This window comes from Crocodylus siamensis, chromosome 1, assembly GCF_052110815.1.
Source record: "Crocodylus siamensis isolate JL-2025a chromosome 1, ASM5211081v1, whole genome shotgun sequence".
NCBI classification, from domain to species: Eukaryota; Metazoa; Chordata; order Crocodylia; family Crocodylidae; genus Crocodylus; species Crocodylus siamensis.
Genome location: NC_143395.1, coordinates 423810232 through 423828893, shown reverse-complemented (window position 1 = coordinate 423828893; position 18662 = coordinate 423810232). Strand labels below are relative to the sequence as shown.

The window sequence follows — 18662 nt, the reverse complement described above, 5'->3', positions numbered from 1 at the left end:
TGGTCAGATAACAGACTTGGAAAGTTGGGGTTTGAGTCCCTGACAGGGGGCAGTGCCATGCTGCCTGCGGGTACGGGGTTTGAAGGCTCTGGGCCGGGCACTGTGCCAGGGGCAGGGGTGGGGGAGGTTGCAAAATTCCCACCCCCCCCAGCTCCAACACCTCCCTCCTGGTCTGCTGCAAAAGCTCTCCCAGCCCCTGCCATGAGGCTCCAGGACATGGGGACAGACGGGCACAGACACGGGGTTGTTGTGTGGGAGCAGACAGAGGTGCCTCTGTACACAAGGTACCGAGATGTAGATCTGCCTCTCTCCCCCCAACCCATGTCCCCCGGCTCCCCATCCAGGTGCCCCCGGGCCGGGCTAGGCAGGACGAGGTGAGCCAGTGCAGGGGCCACGGGGGAGCCGTGCCACCCGCACCAGGCAGGTCCCCGCTGTCCTGCGTGTCCCCGGGGCTGGGCCGGGGCCGGGGCCGGGGCCAGGGCCAGGGTTGGTACGGGCAGCCGCCAGCCACTCTGGGCCCCTGCACCCTCGGCCTGTGGCATCCCACCGGGCCAGGGCCAGCTTCTCTCTGGTCCAGTGACTTCAGGGCTTCACTTTACTCTATGCTCCCTGTTTTACTGCGTTGGTGTCAATTGAAATAGCAGGTCAGGTCCTGCCCATGGGCATGATCCATTCTGCTCCATGGTAGATTTTGTTGGGGGGGCATGGGTAGGAGCAGCTCGGTTTTATATCTTGGGGCATTTGGGCGGGGGTTGGGAGCTGCTGGTAGGAGCAGGACTGATCACTACCACTGAGATGAGTTGTCTTTGGCACAGGCGCATACAGAGCTAAGCCTGGGTCTTGTGAACCCAGCATTCATTCCTGCCTGTGGCAGGGGGTCAGGATAGATGATCTGATCAGGTCCCTCCTGACCCTAGCTACTATGAAACTATGAAGCAATGCAGTCACTGCCTTGCCTGCCTATAGCTCACCTTTTTATTTCTACTTCATTTTATCCTTTTTGAGCCGCTGAGATTTTAGCGAGAGGTGGGAGCTGTGGGTGGCTCTTCTCAGGCATGGATGTGGGACTGCATCCCCCAGTGTGACGGAGCTGGGAGATGGAGGCTGGGATGGAGACAGAGCGTCCTGTGCTTGGGGGGGTCTTCCAGCCCATCACCAGACACATGAAGGTAAGAGCCTGGTGGGGGGCGAACAATGCCTGTAGCTTGCTGTGTACTTATTCACTGTTCACTTGACGGCTCGCAGTGCCTGAGTTGTTTGCAGGACAGCACCTCCTCTTCCGCAGCCCCTTTCTGTGGATGTCCAAATGCCCCTGCCCTTCTCTTCCGCACATGGGTTTCTCTAAACCCAGTGTTTTCTTCTCCCCCCGCCTCCTTTTGGATACCAAAGCCTGTCAGGCTCCCGCCAGAATAAATGTGCCGAGGCAGATGGAGTCGAGGGGACCCCAGTAGTGTACGGGGAGCCTGGGGGTGGGCTGCGAGGACGCGTGCCTTTCGTGTGTCAGGTTGATGGGTGCAGGTAAAGTCTTTGGATCTGCAAATAAAAAGTGGATCAGTTTTCTAGGATGAACCTGTGCCATACTCTGGTTTGTCCTTTGTAAATACGTTAGGCTGGTGTAAATGGCAATTGCCTCTTCCTGGATCCATAATGAAGTGCAGAGTCTCCCTCCAGATCCTTCTTGGAGGAGATCCTTCAGGTCAGGAGTTGCTCAGTTGATCCCTGGCAGCCAAGTGTTTTTCCTTTTTTTTTTTTTTCTTTTCCCAGGGTGGGATGTGTTTGGTTGCCTCTCTTGGAAAAAATCAAGCGGAAGCTGTACAGTATTTTAGCACTGATGACTTTGAACCTCAGGGGGAGGAAGGGAAAGCTGATATGCCTCAGAGCCCCCCTCAAGCTGGCACCATGCACAGACTGCCGCCCCACTCCTCCCATCACCTCTGGGGGGCAGATGGGTGGCTGTGGTGGGTGAGGGATGCAACAGGGCCGACAGGGGTGGCTTGGGGCACCTGTTGAACCAGTTGCCAGTCGCTTGCCCAGGGTTGCTCACCCTGTGGTGCTGGCTCACCCAGCTCTGGGTCCTGCTGTGGGAAGAGGGCAGAAGTGGGTGGGAGCAGTCAGGCAGGTAGCAGTGGGGTGGGTAGATCAGACCACCTCCTGCTCCCAAGGGCTACCAACAACTTCTGCATTGTGGTGAATCACTCAGAAATGGAAGGGGCTGGGAAGGCACAGAGAGATCTGCACTGGAAAGGGTTGTGGGCCCTAGTCCGTCCCCACTGCACAGCTTGGGAGAGGCCACAGGGGTAGCATGTCCAGTTCTGGGGCTTTAGTAGCAGGGAATGCATGAGAGAGAATACCACGAAGGGGGGGAGGGCAGGGGAGCAGCGTGCTTTCTCGGGATGTGCTTTCCTGGAATGTGTTGAGGGTGACAGGCGGTTGGATCCAGTTTTTATCATCAAGGCTGAACCCTGAGCAAAATCCTTTAGGCCAGCTAATCTTGCAGCTACAGCTTCACCTTTGGGGCCCAGTCAGTTCCACAAACAGTTTTATCATTTTGGTTAAACTTATGACAGACAAGTTACATTTGCAGGTTACGAACTTACAAGCTTTATATTAGCTGATACTACCTGTTAGGCCAAATACCAAATGCCTTCAAGAAACACATATTTATTGCTTATTAATCCCTCTGGTTCTGGCCATCACAATCCACCCATTGCTTTTTTGGAGCACTTGGTAAGGCCTACAAATATGATTTCTGCCAGGTGGCATGTACATGGTTGGCAGAAGCAACAACATTTACTTTGGCATAGGTATTAGACTTAATTTTATAACAACAACATTTAAAGATTATATTGAATAATATTAATCCTATGACAAAATTTATTACTACTACAAGCCAAGGAAAAGGAGCACCTTTAGTAAAGGTATACATTTGCACAGTACGGGTCACTTCACATCACTTACACACCGGGGCGGGGGGGATATTAGTAGCACATTTAATATTTTGCCCTCTCTCTTGAGCTACAAGAGAAAGTTGTTTTCCTTTTTGGACATCTTCGAACAAACCTTTAAAATGGGCAGCTACTTCACCCCATTTCTTCAGCTGGTGCATGTCTCCATCTTTAACCCAGGATTTTGGAAGACTTAGGTTAAGGGTGATGCTTTGTAATTGGGCTTTTGGCCACATTAAGGTGGCTTCCTGGTCTTGGACATATAGGGTAGCTGATGCCCCTTGGAAATCTTGAACTTCTGCATAACAACCGGTGCAGGAGGTCCAAAATGTGCTGTTAGGATGATATAAGCAGCCAGGACCTTCCCAGCAAACTCTCTGGGCTAGGGTAATGTAGGGAGTTGCTGGCAGGGGTGTTACACAAACCATGTTGGGGGAGACTATTAAGCCACCCTCTCCATAAAGTTCCCAAGCCTATTAGAATGCCATTTACAGGGTACACCGGGGATTGGGACCTTCAGAGGTTACAGTTTCCCAAATGACACCATGTAAGTCCCAGTCCCACATGCACCCACCCCCTTGTCCTGTTGTCAAGAGATGGGCGGTGGACCATGTGCCACTTGGTACCCCGTGTACAATGAAAAAGCATTTTGTGTTGCTACACCCCTCCCAGTGTGTGCTCTATGTGTCTCATTAAACTAACCATTGGGCTAAAGCTGGGGTAGTCCAGTGGGTTCTAAACTAGCAGGCTGTTCTTTGTGTCTGAGATCTCTCATCACCTGGAGGACTGGTGTATGTGGTGAGCTGTACACCATTGTGCCAAAGTGTCATTGGGCAGGGGAACTGCTGGAGCTATTGTTTCCCATGGAGGTGGGGTTGGAGGGTTTGGTCGCCTCTTTGGGATCTGGGTGGTCATTGAATTTCGAGCTACAGGTGGGGCAACGGCAGCAGTCACGTTGGGACTCGGAGGGCAGCGCACCTGCAGGCAGATTGTAACAGCACCAGGGCCATGGAAGTAACCACAACCATCCCCTTCTGTTCCACACTCGTTTTTCCTGGCCCTGGCATAAGGCAGAAAACCAAGTAATCACTCCGTCCCACAGTAACATTGACAGATTCCTCCTTGCCAGTGCACAATCCACTGTGGGCAGCTCCAGGGCCAGTTCTGCACTTCTTCAATTGTGGCTGGGCATTCCCAGTATCCCAGCATGTCTGAGGCTTTGGCAGTGGGTGCAATCTGGGTCACAGGAGCACGTGGATGCCCCACAGTAATTAAACAGTAGGAGATGACCAGCAGTCCTGTCATAATGGCATTTCACCCCTTCCTTGTTAGGTGAGGGTGGTGGCATCACTCGGAAGCAGGGTGATGATTCCAGGCCAACTCGGGGCTGCTACAGCTGTGCCCGCGGATGGAACCAATCTGCGGGAACAAGAAAAAATGGAGTCTGGCTCCTGTTAGATGGATCCAGCCTTGACACCCACCATGAGTTATGTGTGTCACGTGCCATTAGCACCCCTTCCCATTTTTCCCCCTGCAGATGCCTAACTACTACCTGGTTTCCCACCTGGAGTTTCCCCCAGCCACCCTTTGGTCGTTCCACCACTGGCTCGTGGGGCCCACCCTGACCGAAGACTTGCTGTATGGGGCTTCCTACAGGGCGGGGCTGATTGTTGGCCCAATTGACTGAGTGACTCAGGTATAAGTCCCAGTCCTTGAGGGCTGGGCCAGTAGCCATTCGCAGGTTGCACTTTAGGATACCATTGGCTTGTTCTACTAGTCCATTAGATTGGGGGAATGTGATAGATCCACAGCATGTGATGTCTTGCGGCCCATTCATAGACAAGATGATTATGAAAATGTGAACTGGTGTCACTTTGCAGCTCTATGGGAGGTGGGTAGATGGCCAGCAGGTCTCCTAGTGCTGAACAGGTGTCCTGTGCAGTGGCCTTGGTGGAGGCCTGGGTGAACATCATTCTGGTGACCGTTTCTATGGCTACACATACTGTCACTTTCTGAGGGTGTAGGGGAGTGGGCCTATAAAGTCACATTGCCAAACTTGCCATGTTACCTTTTCATCGCTTAGCGACAAAGGGGTAGTTGAGGCAGGAGCGAGGATGCGGGTGTGCAGATCTGCTTCTGTGCTCCTCGGCTGTGCTTTCCCAGTTCCCGCCCCAGGCGGGGGTCCACGTCCGCCCCGAGCGGGCAGAAAGAAATGAACAACTGTCATGTGCACTTAAAGCAGTTAGGTTTGTGTTGTGCTACTGAGCCGGCAGATGGGTGCGAGGCAGGAGTCACACTGTGCTTGAATGACCTCGGATGCGGTGCTGAGCAGAGCATTCATGGAGCGGGCACTTACAGCGCTGAATTTTGAATAGGAAAGGGAAAATGTGTAAATATATAAAAATTTCACTGAAACTTGTGGAACTGGACAGACCCCACTCTAGCTGGGATGGATCTCCTTGGGAAAGACGGGGGGTGTCTGATCTGCTTTCCTTCCCCATTGTGGAGTGCTGGTCCTGTTTCCCCTTTATCCGACTTTATGGCCCCTGACAGGCTGCTTTTGCTTTGCAAATTATCTCAGCATTGGAGCAGAAATATCCTTATTAGAGCTACGTAACATCTAATGTACCAGGTTACATCAGTCGCTGCTCCTACCTCTGAGATAAACTGCAATGTAGTGTATATGGATGATTTAATGCGTGGTCTCCCCTTTCAGGCCTGGTGCTTTGTTTAATGGTGTTTGCTGGTTCCTGGCACTCGGTGCCCAGGTCAGCTGTCACATGTGCAGGTCCTCACACTGTGGTTAATTGCAAACTGGCTGTTTGGGCCTCCTGCTTGGCAGCACTTCTGCAGCTTAGCTGGGGTCCTTGAAAATACGCAGGTGGCAACAGGCCGCAGAAGCCATCGTCCTGCTGCTGCTGCCAGGGTTGTTACCAGGCACTTGAGAAAACCCCAGCCGAGGCCATACCCCCACTAGAGAGGAAGCCAAAACCCCCCAGTCTGGGCCAGTCTTACCAGCAGGGAAACTCCTTCCTGACCCCAAACCTGTGGGCAGAGATTCACCTTCCAGACCCAGTGATCAGCACCACCTGTGTAACCCTCTTGTACGGGTCTGTGCTCTGATTGGGAGCAGGGCCCAGCTGTGCCCAGGAAGAGTTGGGCCCTGCACGGCTAAGCCAGGGGCACTTTGCCACCAGCAGCTGAAGGAAAAACTGCAGCTGAGCTACTGCTCAAGAACCCATCATGGAAGTCAGGGCAGAAGCCAGGGGGTAGTTTGGAGGCTCTTGGTCTCCTGGGGCATGACCAAAAATGAGTGGGGAGGATGAGGTGTGGTGGGACTGCCGGTGGTAGGGCAGCCCCTGGAAATGCCAGACCTGGGGCCTCTCCAGTGACGGGTGAGTGTAGGATGCTGTGATAGTCTTAGCCCTGGGGCCTTGTGGAGGACCTTGTGGAGGGGAGAGGCTGGGGGCTGTGGCGGCCAGAACCAGAGGAGTCTATCATGAGCAATAATATATGCTCTTGGAGACATTCAGGCAATAGTTTAAGCAGTTAAGATTAGCCAATGCAAAGCATGCAAGTTTGCAACCCACAAGTGGAATTTGTCTGTCACAATTTAACCAGTGTTGAATCTGTTTGCACTGATCATGGGACCACTGAGCCCCGAAAGGAAGCAGAGCTACAAGATTAACTGATATAACAGGTTTTTTAAAGGTGAAGCCATAACAAGATCTGGCTACCTAATATAATTAGCATATTCCAAAGAATCCAGGAATAAGAAACTAAGGGAGGAGTAATGCTAATTTCAAACCTCAAAGTAATGTGGTATAATTTGCTTATTGGGTGAACCCGAGGTCGGGCGGTAACCTTTTATGATAATTTCTAACACCTTTTGATCCCACAGGGTAACAGCTAGAGGGCAAGATTGTGAGTGGTTCTAAAGCCAACAAATTAGCATAAAATGAGGCATAAATGAACGCACATGTCAAGTGACCAGCATGAAGGACAGGACAGAAGGACCATCGGTGGACCAAGCCTGGACCCTAGACTCCCAGTGTGAGTGGGGACCAGGTCCTGACCCAGGGACCTTCCCGGTGACCCCTTGGACAGCATTAATCGGGGATGCTTGACTTCACTGGAACAACTTGGCACACACCTGGCACAGAGGGACTGCCAGTAAGTTGCCAACCCCATGTGGGAACTCTTTGTCATTCTATCTATCTGTTATCATTCAGTGTTAGCATTAACCTTTCTGTTAACAGTTGTAGGCATGAGCTGTCAGTAAATTTGCCTTTGCTTCACTCCTGACTCGCCTCCTCAATCCTGAACCCAGCAGCCTAGCGGCTGATAAACTCACAGCACCTAGCCAGCCTGTGATAGGCGATGCAGGGGAAATGCCAAGACGGGCTGTGCCTGGGCAGTGAACATTTGTATGGTAGAACAGCTGCTCTCCCAGGGCCAGGAGACCTGCACTCTCAATCCCGTGTTACCCCTTGATGGACACCCTTAGGAGGGTTGTTGGGCTCTGACTCAGGCCCTCCCGTCCCATGCCAGGTGGGGTTGCTCTGCTCTGGTGCATATTACCTGGCCCCCCACACGGAAAGCTGGACCCCTCCATGTGTAAACTAATTGCCTGGGGCTTTTGGTTTTTTGTCCCCATCACAGTGATGAATGTGCGGGGTCTCAGGGGAGCACAGGGCTTGGACCCAGAGGGGCTGAGGAACAGGCCAGTCCCCCCCAGGCTCCCGGGCAGCGCCCCCCCAGGCAAGAGGAGCCTGTTCCTATGAGCTGGGCCCCGCAAGCGCCGTGGTGCGGGCACGGGGGGCTCCTCCCTCCCAGGGCTCAGCCGGCCACGGGCTCCGGGGCTGCAAGCGGGTTGCACCCGCACGCGTGCTCGGCCCGGGCTGCGGCCGCGTCCACACCGGGCTCTCCGCGCTCCCGACAGCGCGGTGTGGGGACGGGCTGCGCTGGGCCGCGTAACGCCCTCCGCGGATCTAATTTACATCCTATTTGCATATGCAGATGAGACCGGCGCTGAAGTGGGTCTCCACGGGGTCGGGGGGGGGCGTCCAACGGCTGCTGCGTCCTCCAACCACGTCGGCAGGGTTTGCAAAGCCGGCTGGGAAGGGCCAGGAGATCCCCCCCCCGCACCCCTCACGGGAAGCTGCGTCTGCTGCGGGAAGATAGCACCCCCCCACCGCGGGCAGGTCCGGCCGGTGCGCGGGCGGGGCGGGGCGGGTACAGGAAGTGATGCGAAAAGGCGGGTCCCTCCTCTTCCCCTTTTCCCCGTCCCTCCTCCCGCCGCGCCGAGCCCGGGTGCGGGATGCCGCTGTCCGGCCGCCCGGCCCCGCCTGCGGGGCAGCGCTGAGGGGTAACGGGGGAGAGCGGGGCCCGCAGGGCTGGGGGGGAACTCCCGCACGGCCGCGCGCACCCCCGCCCCCACCCGGATCTGGGCTGGCACATGCCCCCCGCCCCCCGCAGGACCTGCCCGGCGCTCTGTCGCCTCTGCCCCCGACCCCATTCTTCCCCTCCCCTGAGGCCTGCATGCACCCCACTGTGCCCCCAAAACCTCTGCCCCCCATAGACGTACCTGCAGGGAGCTGCTCCCCAGCCTTCCCTCCTGTATTCGCTGCCAGGGCTTGTGTGCAGGCGTGTCCCCTGTGAAAAGAACCCCCAGGCCAGAGGACGAGCTGCCTCAGCTCGCCACACAGGAGCCCCGCCCTGCACGCTGAGCCAGGTCCTTACCAGCCTTCCTGATGTACAAGGTTAACATGCTACCCAATGAGTAGCAGTTCCCTCCCCCCACCCCTTCCCATTATTAGTGTTGGCTACTGGGTTTAGGCCAGTTAAATTTGGGGGGGCAACTAAGTAGAAAACAGGGCTGGGAGTGGGGTGGGGGGCTCCAAACAAGTGCTGCTGCAAGGGGGGACAGCGAGCGGCGCGGACAGTGTCCGGCGGCTCTTGAGTGAGTGCAAGGAGCGCGGGGCAGGTGTGGTGCGGGATGAAGTCCTGGCGTGCAGTTAGGAGCCCGAGTGGCTGTGCTGCGGTTGGGGTGAGCGGCTCCAATGCCTGCCCCTGCCCGGGACAGGGCCGCAGGGTTTGAGCTGTGTGGCTGGGGCGGGACAGGGCTCTGGTCCCGGTGGGTGGTCTGAGGCCCAGGATCTTTCTCGCTGCCTGCACCGCTCCGCTCAGAAAGATGCTTTCGGTGACTGGTCCTTGCCATGCTGCCATGGTCACAACAAGTGATCTAATTGCTGTCCTAACGATCAGTGTTGTAATAATACCAATAATGAGTCACTAAGAGCCTGGTGCCGGTGATGCGGAAATGAGAGTCCCCCGTGGCCTGTGGCTGGTGCAGGTGCAGTTCACCCAGGCCTCCGTCCTGCTGCAGGGCCCCGGGACAGGGCAGACCTGGGAGCTGTCGGCATGTGGAGGGTCCCCGGGTGGGTGCCCCGGACCAGGCCCTTCCCCAGGCGAGGTGAGGAGCGGTGGGTGTCCCCTGTCCAGTGGCAGGAGGCCCCGTCCCCCAGCACAGAAATCTCTCTGCCACAACAGTTTGATGGGTCCATGCTCCAGCAGGTCAGCGGCTCCTGTTCTCCCAGTGGCCCTGGAAGTGTTTCACACACACTGGAGTAGACTGACCCTGCATTTCCACCCTCCCAACCTCAACATGTGGATGTGACCCAGCACCAGCACCCCTCCAGATCCTTTCCCAGTTAGGATGCCGTGATCACCACTGGCATTGGGGCAGTTCTAGGGGCTCGTCTCCACCCTCTTGCCTGTGGGACAATGAGTCTCCCTTCTCCCCACTCTTCCACACACTGCAGCCTCCAGCTCCCTTCACCCCAGGCCAGTCCAGCAGCCGAGCAGGGCTTTCCCCTGCCACCACCCCAGGGCTCACCTGTGCACTCTCTTCCCACCCGCAGGTGCCGGGACCCTGAGCCGAGTGGATGAACAGCCTCCCGAGAAAGGGCCTGTCAACCGGCAGCTGCAGAGACCCTCCCCAGGGAGACGGGGACAGAGTGACACCCTGACACCTGGGCTGGGGCAGCTGCAGGAGAGGCAGGGCAGGCCGGTGAAGCAGGAGAGGCCAGCAAACCATGGAGGTGAGCAGGGCACAGGCTCAAGGTGGGGGTGGGAGTGCAGCTGGGGCAGAGCCCAGGAGATGCCAGGGAAGCTGTCAAGAGTTTAGGGAGCAGAGACCTGAAGAGTGACCGGGGTAGTGGCATGGGAAGGCCTCATCAGAGTCCAGCCAGCCAGTACCGGGCAGCCCAGGGCAGTGGTCCCTACAGCTGAGCCCAGCAAGTCCTCTCCCCCCTGGCCAGGACTGGGGAGCACAGAGGGTCTCTGCAGCCGATGCCAGCAGGGTCCTTCCATCACATTGATTCCACACTCATTTCATCAGTGGGAATTGAAGGCTGTGCACAGAACAGACTATTAAATTGAGAGTGTCTTTTGAATGCCAAGTGCAGGGGGGCAGTGTGGTGGGAAGGGGGACAGTGCTGGGAGAGGGGATGGAAGTAAAGACCCCCCACACCAAGGGGACACAGCAGCAAATCTAGTTAATCAGAGAAGACTCCACAGTCCCTGTGTGGACCTTGCTTAACACAACCCAGCCTGCAGATGATTTCTGGTTGCACAGCTCCACATTCAGGTTTGTTTTGAAGTGTTTAGTCTAAGGACAGCTGCTCTAAGGTCAGCACTGGGCAGTGCAGGGGAGTGAAAGTGTCCTGTCACAAGCCTTTGTCTCTTCCTGGACCAGATGTGGCGGGGAGTGTGGGACACCATTGGGTGGGGGGGCTATGGGTTGGGAGCAATTTTTTATTTTATGAGAGAATTTCCAGTTTCAAACCAGACAAAACCAGGACCCCTGCATATCATGTGCCAGCTGAGTAGCATACCCCTGCCTGTCCTGGCTAAGCGTGCAAAGTGCTGTAGTGCAGAGTGAGCGCAGACAGGGCTTTTGGGGCTGGGGACAGCTGGGGCAGGAGACACTGATGCTGTAATGCTTGTGCCTGCAGCTCTGGGAGGTGTTTGAGGACGTGGCAGTGTATTTCACACGGGAGGAGTGGGACCTGCTGAAAGAGGAAGACAAGGGGCTTTACCGGGACCAGATGCTGAGGAACTACCAAGCCCTCATTTCCCTGGGTAAAGCCCTGGTTCTTGCTTTGCCCTGGAGCCGTGCGAGCTCTGAAGCGGTGTTGCCTTCTCCCTGGTTTTAAATCTCATCCTGATGAATGTTTGGCCAGTGGCTCAAATTCTTTTTCTCCCCACTGCTCTGTCCATGATCAGACCTCTCACATCTCGATGATCTCCCGAGGTCCCTTCCAACCCTAATGTCTATGAAATCTATGAAATCATACTTGTATATATTCCTCCTTCATTTGATCCAGACGCCTTCCCTGGAGTCTTCCTGCTTGATAACATGATTTCCCCTTGTCTTCTCACCATGATCATATCATGTGCCATTCATTGTGCTGAAAAATGCACTACCAGCTGTTCCTTGGGCAGTTATTCTGATTTCCTCCCTCTCTTGCCTAGTGTGTCCTGTCCAAACTCATTTCCACTCATTTCCCTAGATTTGCACTGGTGTTTGCTTTCCTATGACGATATGTGCACTACCTGGATGAAAAGAACCATCCTCTTCTCCCTGCTATGCCTTCCCTTTCATCCTAAATGTCCATCCTCCCTTGTCCTTCACGTCCTTAGTCTAATCCTTGAGTTCATTGGCTCCATCCCCCAAATTTCAGTTGCTTATTCTGCACCCAGTACCAGTGCATAAACTCTCTTTAACCACTGCCCAAGCAGGATATCAAGGCCGTGCCCCTGACTTGATCAGCCGCATCCAGCGAGGACAGGTGGAGCTGTGGGTGTGTGATGATGAGGACCATGGGGAAATCTCGAGGTCAGAGGACCTGCGGCCAGGTGAGTTGTGGCTGTCCCCTCCACCCAACTCCCCTCTCACAAATGCTCCATGCCCAGGGTGAAAGGGAGCCGAAACTGGAGACCTGCTCTGTGCTGCCATCCCAGGGTGCTGAACTCAAATAGTGTATGCTGTGTGCAGACAGGTCTTGTTCCACCTCCTGAAATTTGAATTATGGAATCTGTTACCAACAGGATTGTTTTTGCTAAAGACCCCCAATACTTGATATGGCCTCCTGTCTGATTTCATATCCAGGAAACTGAAATAGTAAGTTTTACAACTTTTGTCCCTGTAATACAACCCGACAAGTGGCTCCATTAGACATTACAGCAGCGACCTTTGGTGGTGCCGGCCTCGGGTCCTGTGCTGGGTGTGGGAGATGTTTGTTTCTGACTTTCCCGCTGTTCAAATAGAAATTGCACGACTGTCCCACAAGTCTCCGGAGTAAGAGCATGCACACAACATCCTCTTCCTTTGTTTGTCTACTACTTCAATAACTTTCCCATGCCATATTGCCTAATCCTCAAGTTCATTACTAGCCGAACAGTTTTTCAGCAGCAATAATTATGGGTAAGTCTTTTAATGTCTTCCAGTGCTCAAATGATGGTATTCTTTGATATTTAAGATGGCTGTTTAGATCAGAGAAACATCCCATGATCAGGGTTTTGGGGGGCCAGACAAGTTCTTGGTAATTCTGCCTCTTTTATATAATGGGCAACGCTTTCTCTGTTGTTTCAAATGGATTGCTTGGTGTCACTGGAGCACTACCAGTGCCCCTCTGCCCTGCAAGATGCTGGTGAAATGCTAAGGGTCAAAAGGAAACCACCAAAAGGATGACAATACAAACAAATGGTTAATCCACCCTTCTCGATCTTTGTTGTGACTGATATTTTTGAGGACTTGGAGGCCATACTCCAGGGATGTACCATTTTCTGTAGCCACTCTGCAGATATTCCAGACCCCATCCAGAAGTTGAGCTTACAATTCCTTGTCTAGGATAGTTAACATCACAGCCACTTACAGCAATAACGGTACACAAACACAGCTGAGCAAGCAAGACAATTACTATGCATAACACATTGAAACTCGACTGTTCTTTGCACCAAGTGAACTACTTGATGATTCACTGCTGGTCCTCATCCTGGAAAGCACAAAGACAAAAAAGGGAAGGGCTTAACCCCCTTTAAGTTAGTTCATGTCATAGGATCACTTTTGACACTGCGGCGGTCCTGGCCCTGGTCCTGGCCCTGCTGGAGCTCCTTCACCCATTGAGAAGCTGATTTTTTAGCAATCTTTTCTACTTCAAGTGACAGCTGCTGCAAGGTGTACCCTGCCACACACTTTCCCTCCTTGGCTTTCACCAGGGGTTTTCTGTTGGGGTAGGCTCCCCCTATCCTTTTCCCAGCAAAGAATAACCCACAAGGCAGTGGGAGCCAAGGTTTTCAGGTGCTCTGTACTCACCTTTCTCAGGGGTGGCAATGTGGCATTTTGTAGAGACTGCCCTGCCACAAGTAGCTCCACCACAATAACCAGCCCCAGGAGGGTATAGTTTTCAGGCCTTACCCTGGACTAATTTTTAGGCTCTTCTGTCCTAGTTATCTTCACCGATCATGGGCACAGTCTCTCACTTCTGGGCTTTTTGTGCTCCCAGCCATTCTTGTTCGACAAGAGAGGCTGGGGCTGTCCTTGTTGTCTCTTGGTCTGGTTGACCTGGAGCACAGGACGTGTTTAATCCTGGACTCAGGCTGCATGAAGTGTGTCGGTGGACTGCGTGGGATTCAGAAGATTTCATGTTGTGAGGGGAAGTGAATCCCCCACTTCTCACAAGAATCTCCTCTGTGCTGTTTCCTATCTGGGGCCCACAAAGCCTGAGACTCAGCCCAGAGTCTGTGCATCGGGCAAGCAGTCCAGATGGGTCTCACCAAAGCACTGGGGCTGGTGGACCATGTCAGCCCAGTCAGGTGGAGGGCTCAGCACTGTCTCCCCTAGACCCACCAGTGCTGTGGGATACAACAGCCCTTTGAGAGCCTCATTTTTCCTTTTAGCAGATCCTCCTGGTCTCTTCCTCAGCCTGTTAAAACATGAACCTATTCCAGTACAGTCCAAATGCACTTGTCCCACGTGTCTGTTGGAGCAGGGCCTGAGGTGATGGGGCTGAGAGCTGGGCCAGAAACCTTGAGAGTCTGCCTCTTAACTCCACTGAGTAGGGAAGATGAGACTGCCACAGGGACTTGGCACTGCCTCACCCCTAGTCCTTGGGCCTTTGGCCAAAAAACCTAGTTTTCTTGAGGAAACACAAGTGCCAAGTCCTGTACTGCTCTGAGGCCCACCCCAGCCGAAGGAATAGCAGTGTTTGCCCCTTGGCAGCAGGGCAGGGACTAATTTGGTGTTTCTTCTTCCCATGCAGAACATGCTTGTCTGTGGAGCAGAACTGAGAAGCAGGCTCCTAAGGAAGAGCCTGGAAAGCTGGAGCCACCACAGGCTTCCCTGGGGAGTATGGGTGATGTGGATCTGCTGAGCCGAGTGAAGGACCAATGGCACAAGAGTCATGGGATGCCCCAAGAGCAGGAGAATGTAGCAGTGAACACGGTCCCATCTCTAGTTGGGCATTGGATTGAAGGGAAAGAAGCAAGAAAAAGCCCAAGGTGCAGGGACAAATATGTCATGCTGAGACACCTGAAGAGGCAGAAAGCAAAGGTCCAGTGGAGAGAGACACTGCATGCAAACCAAGGCAGTGTGGGGGGCCTCAGTGGGAAGCAGGAGCTCACTGCCAAGCCCAGGGGTAGACCCTACTCCTGCCCTCAGTGCAGAAAAAGTTTTAGCTGCCCCTCTCTCCTGGCTCTGCACAAGAGAAGGCACGCTGGGGAGAAGCCCCATGTATGTGCCACGTGTGGGAAGAGCTTCACTTGCTTCTCAGCCCTGGCTGCTCACCACAAGATCCATTCAGGACAGCTCCCCCACCGCTCCACCAAAAGGGGGAAGAGCTGTGTGAACAGCTTGGAGCTGGTCAAAACCCAGGATGCGCACAGGAAGAAGCATCTGTACCGCTGTGTCACATGCGGTAAAACCTTCACCCATTTCTTCTTCCTGGTTCAGCACCGGCACATGCACTTGGGGAGGAAGACACACTGCTGCACCAATTGCAAGAAGAACTTCATCAGCTGGAAAGGCCTGTCCCAGCACCAGTGTGTGCGGAGGAGGCAGCATCCACACTGTTGTACGAAGTGTGGGAAGAGCTTCAGGCAGGCCTTGAGCCTGGCCAGGCACAGGTGCATCCACACAAAAGAGAAGCTGCATCATTGCTCTGTGTGTGGGAAGAGCTTCACCCACTCCTCCACCCTGGCCCGGCATCAGCGCATCCACACAGGAGAGAAGCCATATCAGTGCTCTGAGTGTGGGATGAGATTCACCCAGTACGCCAGCCTGGCCCAGCACCAGCGCATCCACACAGGAGAGAAGCCATATCGGTGCTCTGAGTGTGGGAAGAGCTTCACTCAATCCTCTCACCTGGCCCAGCACCAGCACATGCACACAGGGGAGAAACTATATCAGTGCTCTGAGTGTGGGAAGAGCTTCAGTTATTCCTCCTCCCTGGCCAAGCACAAGTTCATTCACACAGGAGAGAAACCATATCAGTGCACTGAGTGTGGGAAGAGCTTTAGTTATTCCTCCTCCCTGGCCAAACACCAGCGAATCCACACGGGGGAGAAGCCATATCAGTGCTCTGAGTGTGGGAAGAGTTTCACCCAATCCTCCCAGCTGGCCCAGCACCAGCATGTTCACCCGGGGAAGAAGCCATATCAGTGCTCTGAGTGTGGGAAGAGTTTCAGCATCCTATCCAGCCTTGCCCAGCATCAGCGCATCCACACGGGGGAGAAGCCATATCAGTGCTCTGAGTGTGGGAAGAGCTTTAGTTACTCCTCCTCTCTGGCCAAGCACCAGCGCATCCACACGGGGGAGAAGCCATATCAGTGCTCTGAGTGTGGGAAGAGCTTTAGCTATTCCTCTTCCTTGGCCATGCACCAGCGCATCCACACGGGGGAGAAGCCATATCAGTGCTCTGCGTGTGGGAAGAGATTTACTCAATCCTCCCACCTGGCCCAGCACCAGCGCATGCACACGGGGCAGAAGCCATATCAGTGCTCTGTGTGTGGGAAGAGCTTCACCCAGTTATTCTCCCTGGCCGGCCACCAGCGCATCCACACAGGAGATAAGCCATATCAGTGCTCTGTGTGTGGGAAGAGCTTCACCCAGTCCTCCAACCTGGCCCAGCACCAGCGCATTCACACAGGGGAGAAGCCACATCAGTGCTCTTAGTGTGGAAAGAACTTCGCCTACTCCTGCAGCCTGTGTTCAACACCAGTGCATCTACACAAGGGAGAAGCTACATCGGTGCTCTAAGTATTGGAAAAGCTTCATCCATCTCTCCCACCCATCCTGGAATCAGCACATCCACACCTAGAATCATCACTAATTCTGCCAGCAGTGCAGGAAGACCTAGGAGACATCTGCCTGCTCAGCACCCACCAGTGGTGCATTCAGACAAGCACTCTCATGCTGGTGGCCTGCAGAAAGAGTTCCCCCAGGCTTTATACATTGTAGGGTATAGTGGGAGTCCAGAGCCCAGACGCTGGCCAAGATATGGTTGTTGGGGACAGTGGGCTAAAAGGAAACACCTCAGGCAAAGGTCAGCCCCAATGTTGGGGGAGGAGACAAGGAGGAGATGATTTTTGCATCAGCCTTGGAGCCTGTGCATTCCCCATCATTCTCTAAAAGTACTCCCAGGGGAAGAAGTGCCTTCACGCCAGGGTGCCCTCCCCCAGATGCCTGACTTCAAATGACACATGGGGACTTCCTTGGCTGCCTCCCAGCTTTCTCCTTCCTCCTGCTCCACGGATTCTGGTATATGAGCCCCTGAGTTGCCAGGCGGAGCACATTGGGCTGGGGAAGCATTCCCTACCCTCCTCCCTGATCTCACCTTTCCTCACCACCCCATCACCCCTCTTCCAGACCTACCCATGCCCAGTGGGGTCTGCAAGGAGCTGCTTCTGGCACCTCCGGAGCCTTTTTGGCCTATTTTGCTTTTCAGCCTCTGCAGAACTGTGCAGCACAGGGTGTGTGCTGCTCCCCTGCCCTCCTCCCCTTCATTGTATTCTTTCACATGCATTCCCTGCTACTAAAGCCCCAGTACTGGACATGCCACCCCTGTGGTTGATCTCTGTGTCCTCTCTGAGCTGTGCAATGGGGACAGACCAAGGCCCACAACCGTTTTGAGGGCAGATCTCTCTTAGCCTTCCCAGCCCCTTCCCTTTCTAAATGATTCACCATAATTCAGAGGTTGTTGCTAACCCTTGGGAGCAGGAGGTGGTCTGATCTACCCACCATACTGCTGCCTGATGGGCTGCTCCCACCCACTTCTGCCCTCTTCCCACAAGAGGACCCAGAGCTGGGTGAGCCAGCACCACAGGGTGAGTAACCCTGGGTGAAACTGGCTCAACAGGTGCCCCAAGCCAGCCCTGTCTGCCCTGTTGTTGCCCTCACCCAGCACAGCCACCCATCTGCACCATGGAGGTGACTGGGGGAGTGGGGCGGCAGTCTGTGCATGGTGCTAGGTCTAGGGGGTTGTCTCCCCCCTTGGGAGAGCAGGTTCTCCACACTGCTGACAGCACCCCTGCCAGCATCCCCACAGCATGCGGTGCTGGGGTAGGTATTAGGGTCAGGACAGGTGGTGTGTGCTGGGTCTGGGGTTGGGCATTGGGCACAGACTGTCCAGCCAAGCATGGGGGAATCAGGCTGAGTTTGTCCCCTCTGGTGGTTGGCAGGTTGCACCAGCAGCCCCTGCAGAGTTAGGGGCAGGGCTGGAGCTGGGGACATTACAGCATCCTGAGCAGAATGAGCAGGAGTGCCCCTTGCAAACCAAAGGCAGGGATCCTCCAGCACTGGGGAGGCCTCCCCTGGAGTCCTGGGTTCAGTTCGGGACCCCGCACTTCTAGAAGGAGGTGGACAGGTTTGAAAGAGGCTAGCAAAGAGGGACCCAAAGGATGAGGGGCCTGGGAGGCAGGGGTTGGGGGGAGAGACTGGAAGAGCTCAGGTGATTGAGTCCGGAGAAAACTGGGTGGGATTTGACCCCAGTCTTGAGGCAGTGACAGAGAAGATGGAGATGGGCATTTCTCCATGGCTGTGAGGGACAGGTCTAGGAGCAGGGGTCTCCAGCTGCAGCAGGGGAAACTGAGGCTGCAGCAGAGGAGAAATGGGCTGGCAGTGCACTGCTGCAGCTGCAGGGGGGTGTTCAATGAACTCAGGAGCTGCCAGGCAGAAAGTGTGCCCCCACTCCAGGGCAAGACTGGACCTGCTCCCCCTCTGCCTTTCCTCACCACCTCCAGCAGTCCAGGAAGGGTGTACACACAAGCCCACCCCATGATGCAGGACAGCATGCAGGAGGTTGGGCATATAAACACACGCACACCCTGTGCCGAAAGGGATGCATGTGTGTGCACACCCTGTGCATGAAGGTGCACACAAATGCCCTGTGCAGGAGGATGGGCACACACCCCCATACAGGAGGGTGGACAGGTGCACACCCACCCCGTCCCCCACAGGTTACCCCTGGGTGGGTGTGACTCGATGGCAGGGCTGAGGGAGGGAAAGGGGAGCTGGGGGAGGGGGCAGGGGTCCGGTACCAGGGCACCCCCTCTGCCTGCTCCTGCTTCCCCAGTGCAAGCCCACTGGGCCAGCACTGCCGCCTACTGCTGGGGAAACTGAGGCTGGAAAGGAAGAGACGGGCTCCATGCTCATGT

The 18662-nt window shown here is 54.9% G+C and overlaps 1 protein-coding gene and 1 long non-coding RNA gene across 2 annotated transcripts; one reads left to right on the top strand and one right to left on the bottom strand.

Moving 5' to 3' along the window:
* Nucleotides 1-2682: 2682 nt before the first annotated feature.
* Nucleotides 2683-8686, bottom strand: LOC149875701 (uncharacterized). The gene is made up of 3 exons (XR_016439747.1): nucleotides 8533-8686; nucleotides 5014-5305; nucleotides 2683-4364 (listed from the first exon to the last, which is right to left on the bottom strand). It is a non-coding gene; the product is annotated as an uncharacterized LOC149875701 (long non-coding RNA).
* LOC149875700 (uncharacterized) lies at nucleotides 8184-16323 on the top strand. The gene is made up of 4 exons (XM_090031065.1): nucleotides 8184-8313; nucleotides 9869-10048; nucleotides 11751-11867; nucleotides 14273-16323. The coding sequence occupies exons 1-4, from the start codon at nucleotides 8193-8195 to the stop codon at nucleotides 16180-16182; spliced, it is 2328 nt and encodes a 775-aa protein (XP_089887191.1). The 5' UTR covers nucleotides 8184-8192; the 3' UTR covers nucleotides 16183-16323.
* Nucleotides 16324-18662: the final 2339 nt, after the last annotated feature.

Coding starts and splice junctions, on each gene's coding strand:
- LOC149875700 (XM_090031065.1), top strand. CDS start 8,193: ATGCGAAAAGGCGGGTCCCTCCTCTTCCCCTTTTCCCCGTCCCTCCTC. Junction 8,314..9,868: donor CTGCGGGGCAGCGCTGAGGG/GTAACGGGGGAG, acceptor TCCCACCCGCAG/GTGCCGGGACCCTGAGCCGA. Junction 11,868..14,272: donor GTCAGAGGACCTGCGGCCAG/GTGAGTTGTGGC, acceptor CTTCCCATGCAG/AACATGCTTGTCTGTGGAGC.